This window comes from Trichechus manatus, unplaced genomic scaffold (assembly GCF_000243295.1).
Source record: "Trichechus manatus latirostris isolate Lorelei unplaced genomic scaffold, TriManLat1.0 scaffold00173, whole genome shotgun sequence".
Lineage (NCBI taxonomy): Eukaryota > Metazoa > Chordata > Mammalia > Sirenia > Trichechidae > Trichechus > Trichechus manatus.
In genome coordinates, this window is record NW_004444109.1 from 1,778,234 (window position 1) to 1,786,809 (window position 8,576).

The 8,576-nt window shown below is 36.8% G+C and overlaps 1 protein-coding gene across 2 annotated transcripts in view; it reads left to right on the top strand.

The window, feature by feature from the left end:
- DIAPH3 (diaphanous related formin 3) overlaps positions 1-8,576 on the top strand; it is a 516,843-nt gene that overhangs the window by 70,822 nt on the left and 437,445 nt on the right. For both annotated transcript variants that reach the window (XM_004386838.2, XM_004386839.2), the window contains one exon: positions 5,567-5,671. In XM_004386838.2, the coding sequence (XP_004386895.1) occupies positions 5,567-5,671 (105 nt within the window). The remainder of the gene's footprint in view (positions 1-5,566; positions 5,672-8,576) is intronic.

Genomic DNA, 8,576 nt, shown 5'->3' on the forward strand with positions numbered 1-8,576 from the left:
CTGCGCCAGTACCACTGCCTAAAGATTCATCTGTTTATTCTACCTGAATATTTTGCAAATCTATTCTTTATATTTAGGGGATTTAAAAAATTTGTTTTTATTTAGGGAACTTTTTTTTTTTTAAGAATGAGAGGGTGTTCCATTTTTCTCGTTCTTTTCAAATTATTTTGATAGCAGTGTTATTTATGAATATTTTGATTTAGTCCTTTTCAAAACCTTTTTATTTTGAAATAGTTTTAGACTTCTAGGAGAGTTGCAAAAATTAGCACAGAGAGTTCTCACGTATCTTTCACCCAGCTTCTCCTAATGTCAACATCTTACATAACCTTAGCACAATCATCAAAACTAAGAAATTAATGTTGGTTTAATATTACTAACTAAACTATAGACTTTATTCCAATTTCGCCAGTTTTTCACTGTTTCCATCATGCCCTTTTTCTGTTCTAGGATCCAATCCAGGGCCATATCTTGCATTTAATCATCATAGCTCTTCAGTCTCCTCCAGTCAGTGACAGTTCCTTATCTTTCATGACCTTGACACTTGAATAATCCTGGTCAGCCACTTTGTAGAATGTCTTTCCATTTGGGTTTGTCTGGATTTTTCTTAGACTTAGATTGAGGTGTCTTGGAGGAAGGATACCACAAAGGTGGTATATCCTTCACAGTACATCATATCAGGGGATATGTGATGTCGATACGTCTTATTAGTGGTGTTGTTAACCTTGATTACTTCTTTAAGGTGGTGTCCGCCAGGTTCCTCCACTGGGAAGTTACTATTTTCAATTAAGGAGAAAAAAGTACTTGTACAATCTCAAAATATCTCCCCCGTGTATTTTATTCTTTGGGTTACAATCCAGATTGTTCCAGCTTCGGCCATTGGGAGCTCTTTCAGGCTGGCTTTTGTGTCCTTTTGACATGCTTTCCCCATTTATTTTGCAGCACTCTTTGTTACTTTTTGACACCACATCTATATGGTCTTCTTAACTTTAGTTTTTTTTTTGGTGGCACAGTTGTGTTCACAGGAATTGAATTAAAAAAATTTTATTTGCCGTATTTCTTCTCTACATTTCTGAAGTCTCTCCCTAGGGCCAGTCAGACTCACAAAGTCAAACAACACAGCCATTCAATTTATGTGTAGTTTTTAATTAGAAAGTAATTAACTAAAGGAAAATTAATTTTCGACGTTGCAACTTCCAATTTCCTCAGGCAAAACTGTGTCTTAAACAGGTAGAGGAAAGCAGTGCTAAGAATGAGTTAATTCATAACGTATATTGCTAACATATTAATAGACTTTAACAATAAGAACAACAACAATATACTTTCCAGATAGACAGCGACTAAAGTCTTGAATTGGTAAATGCTTAATTTTTTTGAATGAGATATATTCAGCTGAAAAGCTTTTATGGATTGAATTACGTTCCTTCCCTCGTCAAAAAATACTACGTGTTGTAAATCCTAACCTCTGTGCCTGTTGTTGGAAACCCTAGTGGCATAGTGGTTTAAAGCTGCGGCTGTTAACCAAAAGGTCAGCAGTTTGAATCTACCAGGTGCTTCTTGGAAACTCTACGGGGCAGTTCTACTCTGTCCTATAGGGTCGCTGTGAGTTGGAATGACTCAATGGCATTGGGTTTTGGTATGCCTGTTGTTACAGTGTCATTTGGGGATCGGTTGTCTTTGTTAGGTTAATGAGGCAGGATTAGTATAGAGTGTATCTTGAGTCAATCTCTTGTGATATATAAAAGAATTAATCAAGCTAGCAAAGCAGAGATACGGTAAGATAGATGCTAAGACACGTGGAGATCTTCAAGGAACCAGGAAGCAGAAGCTGAAGAGACAAGGACCTTTCTCCAGAGCCGAGAAACCATTCCCCTAGAGCCAGGGCTTTGAATTCAAACTTCTAGCCTCCTAAACTGTGAGAAGATAAATTTTTGTTTGTTAAAGCTATCCACTTGTATTTCTGTTATAGCAGCACTACATAACTAAAATGAAAGCCATCTGATAAGATTTTTCCATTCAGAGTAGACATTTGTCTCATATATCCACTGAAATTTTAGGTTCTTTTTAATTACTCATCATGTATTATACATTTATGTGTCCTATGTATTTCCTTGGAGCCCTGGTGGCATAGTAGTTAAGTGTTTGGCTACTAACCAAAAGGTCGGCAGTTCGAATCTGCCATCTACTCCTTGGAAACTCTATGGGGTAGTTCTGCTCTGTCCTGTGGGGTTGCTATGAGTCAGAATTAACTCGACGGCAAAGGTTTTGGTTTATGTATTTCCTTGCTCCGTGTTTTTATCTATAGTAGGCTTTCAGTGAACTGATGCTGTTAGATGCCCTGTGAGACATTTCGCCTCATAGCACCCCATGTGACAGAGTAGAACTGCTCCATAGGGTTTTGTAGGCTGTATTCTTTATGGGAGAAGATCACCAGGTCTTTTTCCCACGGAGCCACTGTGTGAGTTTGAACCGCCAACCTTTTGGTTAGCAGCTGATTGCTTAACCATTCGATGAACTACATATATATGTATCAATATATTGATATATTGAAGTAAACTGCCATTTCAGGGCTGTTTTAAAACCTATAGCTGCAGTGTCATTTTGAACCTGTGCAGTGTAGTAGGTGTCCTAACCTATGTCTGCATGGAAGAATTGGTTTCTATGCAACAGTTTATATTGCTTGTTTAGGATTTATATGTGGGCTTCTGTATTTATTCCATTCTATTTAGAAAGATGCTTTATTTTAATAAAAAGCAACTTATTTTCAAGTGGTGCAGTGAATGTTGTTGGTGCCCTTTCCAGATCCCCTTTACCAGGCTGGTGCATCCACCCCCCAGGTGAAGTGAGCTTTGGCCTCTGATGGCTCAGAGCTGCCCCTGTCTCCAGAAATTTGCCCTCAGTAGAACTGGGGTCCTGCAGCCAATGACTGACTCACTGGAAGGTGTCAAGGCTGGCCTCTGCCTCAAGGTGGAGCTGACTACGATGCAATTCAGGCTGAAGTGAGAATCCAGCTGAGACCCCATTTTTGTGTGTATCTTTTCCCTGTGCTGTCTTGCTTCCCTTCCTTCCTCTCTTTACCCTGAGAGCACTTGCTCCATAAATCACATGCATCGAAATCGCCTGACCTAAGACAAAGGGTTTACGTTATGATAATTTTGAGCAAATGTAAACTTAAAAAAAAAAAAAACAACCCCACCCGTTCTGGTGAGTCAGATACCACAAGCAGTACTGCCCTGGAATACCTGAAGTTCAGAATTAGAGTACAGCTGGTGGTTAACCTTAAAAAAATAAAAAAAAAAAAGCACAGTGTAACTAGTTCAGTGGTAGAATTCATAACCTTCCATGGTCCATGACTTGACTTGGGTTCAATTCCTGCCCAATGCACTTCAAGCGCAGCTGCCACCCTTCTGTCAGTGGAGGCTCACGTGTTGTTATGATGCTAAACAGGTTTCAGCGGAGCTTCCAGGCTAAGATGATCTAGGAAGAAAGGTCTGGTGATCTACTTCTGAAAATTAGCCAGTGAAAACCCTATGGATCACAATGGTTGTGCATGGGGTCTCCATGAGTCAGGGAACAGCTTGACTGCATCCAGCAACAACAACATCAATTAACAGAGTAGTTGGATTTCTGGAAAATCCAATGAATATTAAAACCATTAATACAAAATATTTAGGCTGTACCATTTTATATATTAATTTAATTTTACATCTAATACTATTATATTAGAGTCTGTTGTTAGGTATGTGAATCTCTGTGGGCTACAAGGCCGTTCTTCATTGTGCAGGACTAGCCCATGTGTGGCAGAATGCCTCACATACCTGGCCCCCTGTAAATGCTGGTCGCATTACCTCCATCATAGTGATAACCAAAATACTTCCAGAAATTTCCGAAGTTTCCAAAATGCTACCTAGGTAATGTTATGGCCTATTGAGAATCACTAGCTTGGGGTGGGGGGTGGGGGTGGGGGAGAAAACAAACCATTATTCGCATAATAGGATATTTCTAACTGAACAGCAAGAATGACAATTATTAATTGCTACCTTTTATTGTAGTGTCAAATGGAACAACTTCCAAGATCTTAAATATTTATACCAAGGTGAAGGGAAGGGATTTTTTATTTTTAAATTGTTGTAAGCTTTCGTAGCCCAAAACTGAGTGAGCTAAGGACGTAAACTACCATGTTTGATGAATATAGCACCCTTTTAAAACTTGGAGGAAATTTAACTTTCTGGGCACTGTAGGTGCTCCACAGTTCTGATTTTTATGGATCTGTTTCTGAGTAGGTATGGAGTTTATCCATTTGAAGGTTTTACTTTGCATATTACAAATGACCCAGGGCTAAGATCAGGAGGAAATCCATTTCAGTCCCCATTCTCCTTCAGCCATTGCTGTTTTACCTCAGGCTTTCTTTCCTTTGTCAGTACAGCCTCATGCTTAAGCAGCTTGGTTGATAGATTTTGATAGCATTTCATATGTTTGTGTGGATATACCTGACATATTTTTAGTCAGAATTGGTACTGTAGCAAGTTCTACGTTACTTGGACCCTTATTTGGTTGGTGCAATGGAGAAATGTTAAATTTTTATGTAGTACCTCATTCTGTGTGCCCAGATTTTATGTGACTTGGAATATTCATTAAATTAACTAGTGAATGAATATTTTTGATAGATGTGGGAAAAAGACAATTAAAACTATAAAATGCTTTGCCTTTGATGATGGTATGTGTTTATAGCTATCAGAATCTAGAGAGTGGTTGCTTTATTTACTTTTTAATTTTTATAGTACACAGAGCAACACTTTCAAAATGGTGCAAGATAGCTTCAGGTGGAGCTGTTAAAAATATACACACACACACACACACACACACATATATAAATCATGAATCTAAAGATCTTATAAGGAGTGGAAGTCTTCAACTGTCTAATTATTTATAGTGATGTAAATGTGATTTTACTAGCCTGCTGTGAATTTAGAAAGGCTTTTCTCTAAGTGTTTGTCTCAGTTACAAAGTGCTGCTGTGACACAAATACCCCAAGTAAGTGGCTTTAAACAATAGCAGTTTACTTTCTCACAGTTAGAAGCTCGAATTTAGAGTGTGGCTCTAGAGGGAAGGTTCTTATCAGTAGCCCTGTGGTGTTCCTTGGCATTCCTTAGCATCTGTCTCCTCCATATATGTGTCTCAGTGTCTGTTCTGGTCCTTTTATAGCTCAGAAGTGATTAGGTTTAGACTCTACCCTAAACTCTGTTATTACCTCATTAACATAACAAAAGAAACCCCCCTATTTCCTAACAGGGTCATATTTACAGGTACAGGGGTTAGGATTTCAACACATATTTTTTTGGGACACAATTCAATCTATAACAGTATTTTATGTGCTAAAATGATCTGTATATTTTCTTCTGTTTCCCCAACTCTTTTCTTTCCTTCCTTAAGGCAGAACTACATGTAAATCATTCTAAAACAATTAATGTTACTTTAGTTACAAATTACTGATTTTCTGTTCACAGTGTATACAGAATTGCTGCTCTGCTTAGATTCTAAAATGAGGCTTTTTAATTGTGTTTTCCAGGAAGATATGAATTTAAATGAAGATAAAAAGGCACCATTGCGGGAAAAGGACTTCAGTATCAAAAAAGAAATGGTGATGCAGTACATTAATACTGCTTCTAAGACAGTAAGTAAAACTGTCAAGTTGAAAAATACTGCTGAGACATGTTGTAGTATGGATGACAACGTATTTGTCTAATGAAGTGCTTAAGTTTGAGGGCAGCCACAATCAGAGGGCTTTCGAATGTACAAGTCAAGTCATGAGTATTATAATGTTTGTTTAATTTAAAAATATTTTCCATCTTAAAACTTTTAAACTGTTTTTTTTTGTTGTTGTTGTTTTGTTTTTTAGCCAGTCACATTGCTAAGAAACCCTGTGATTGGTTTCTTCACATTAAGACACTTTACCTTGTTAGTGAGTTAAGATGTTTATTGATTTCTAATGTCATTTATAAATAGGGATAATATTTGTGTTGTAGAAAAGTGAGAATGTGATTTTACTCTAACCACATTAATCAAGACACATGTTTGTAGCTGAAAGACATATCTTTAATGTGAGTTTCTCTATGGATAAAATGACCTTGTAACAAATTATAAATTTTGGTATTGAAAGGAGCATTAAACCTCTACATGGCTGCCAATTTTCCACAGAAACATGAAATATGTGGCTGGAAGTAATGACTAAATGTCTAAGAAACCATTACTGGCACAGAATCAGTTGCATTTATTTCATGGAACAACAGATGAGCTTGACCAGTCATATAAAAATTGTACATAAATGGATTGGTTGAAAAATATAAAATGGAAGCTAATGAGGAAGAAATCGGTAGAAAGACAGTAGAGAATAGTTTTGGCTAAATTGTAATAGAACTGGATTAGAGAAAAATAGTTTAACATGCTGAAGTTTTCACTGGATACGTCAACCTAAGGCCAGGTTACAAGAATATAAGTTATTCATACTTTAACTCCGTTTATCTACCAGAATAGTCAGTGACTGTGAGGTTATTTCTTTTGGGAAAAAAAAATTGGGAATGTTTAATTTTTAAACATATCTCATGTTTTGGCAGCCCAAACTTCAGTTGTAGAAATCACTGTGGGCCCTGTGCTTTTTCCAGCTCTTTATATTGTTGGTCTCTGTATCCTGCTATTGTGATACTAATTGCTTTCCTCCCTTAATGGTACTTAGATATCACAAATTAACATAGGGGTTTGGGAGTCAAGAGTTTTCGTGTTCTGGATTTGCTTATTTGTCCTCTTTTTCATCTTAGGCATCTAATTTTTCCTCTCTGATTTTCAATTTTCTCATCCGTTAAATGGGAGTCATACCTACCTCTTAGCTAGTTACCGGAATTAAATTAAACCATTTATATTTTTCATGCTTAGAGCATAATAGATGTTTTATAACTGGTAGCTGCCTCTTGTAGCAATTGGTAGTAGTAGCTGTTGCTTTTAAGAAAATATTTCCTTGTGATTTGTTTATTGTTCTTGCTGTTGGAATCATTACACCAGCATGACAAGGTTTCTTATTTGTAAGCCTTCATTTCTAAGACATTCATTTGTTCACTCAATACACTTTGTTTAGTGTCTATGTGTCAAGCCCTATTCTTGGTGCTGGAGAAGGGAGCACCAAGATCGTCTATGACTGCGTCCTATGTAACACCATTCTAGTGGGGAAGACAGACAGAAACACAGAAACGCATATGCAATAGGAGGTGAAACATGATGGAGAAAAACAAAGCAGGGTCAGTGGAGATGGTGTAGCTGTTTTATATAGGATACTCAGGGAAGACCACCCTATTAGGAAATTTTAAATCCACCAGGCATGAATTCACGTAATAGAATGATAAGAGCTGCTACTGTTAGTTACAGCTGGTTTAGAAAACCATTTTAGTATCAACATTTTAGTACCAGCTTTTTAGTCTCTCAGCATTTTATTTCTTAAATTTGTGATAATAAACAGACTTTTAAATAGAAGAACAAAACCATTTTGAACTTCATCCTAGTGGATCTATTTCAGTTTGCACTTAGTGGTTTTAGACTTTAATCCTCTAATCATTTTGGACTAAAGTTGGAGTTCATTTCCTAGACTTAGATAATTAAATTATAAGGATTGAAATAGATTAGTTATCTCAAGTATGATTACAGCATTGGCTCACTTAATTAGTGTGTGGAGGATCATGACTTTTCCTAGGAGGGTTCTGAATTGTTTGGCAGATGGTTAACATTATAGAAAGTTCAAGCTGACCAGTCATCTATTTTTGCTCTGGAAGTAGAAACACATTTTATTAACTCTAGGTTAGAGACTTCGTCATACCACTTAATTTATGTTAATAAAGGAGCATATGAAAAAGTTACTCTGAGAAAAACAGAATCAGAATTGGTAGATTGTTCTAGAGAGGATGTGAGGAGCCTGTACTAGATATGCTTTTGTTCTAATTTCAGCCTTAGAATTTGCTTTGAGATCCTCTTTTGTGGATAAACCATTGCTATTAATTTTTGGAAAATAATGTAAATGCCTACAGTTAATGATTTGAAAGTACTTTAGAAATGTTAGCCCTCAAACTAGCCCTAAAATAAATAAATGTGGTTTGTAGAAGAGAAAAAAACAAAACAAAACAACCATTAATCAAGTTTGATTATTTCTAAGACCTTAGTTTGAACTTAGGTGGCCAAATAGTAAAACTAAATTTCTGTAGTTGGGAAGGATTATTAAAATTTTATCAAAGATGTGTCATAATTAGAGGCTGAAAATACCAGACACATTTTCCTAACTTTTTAGGTTGTGGATATGTGATCCAAGTATGACCAGTACAGTCTGATGCTGAATCTGCTGGGGGACTTCTGAGAAAGCTTGCCCTTCCTCATTAAAGGATCTAGAGCAGAAAGGCTGTTTTTTTCTGCCATTGGATGTGGTTGTGAGAGGCTTTGGGATGCCTGGAGCATGACATCATGGAGCTTACGTTCCAGCCTGACCTAGTCCTGCCTCTAGACTTCTCCATTATGTGAGACGATGGATGTCTTTATTTAAGCTG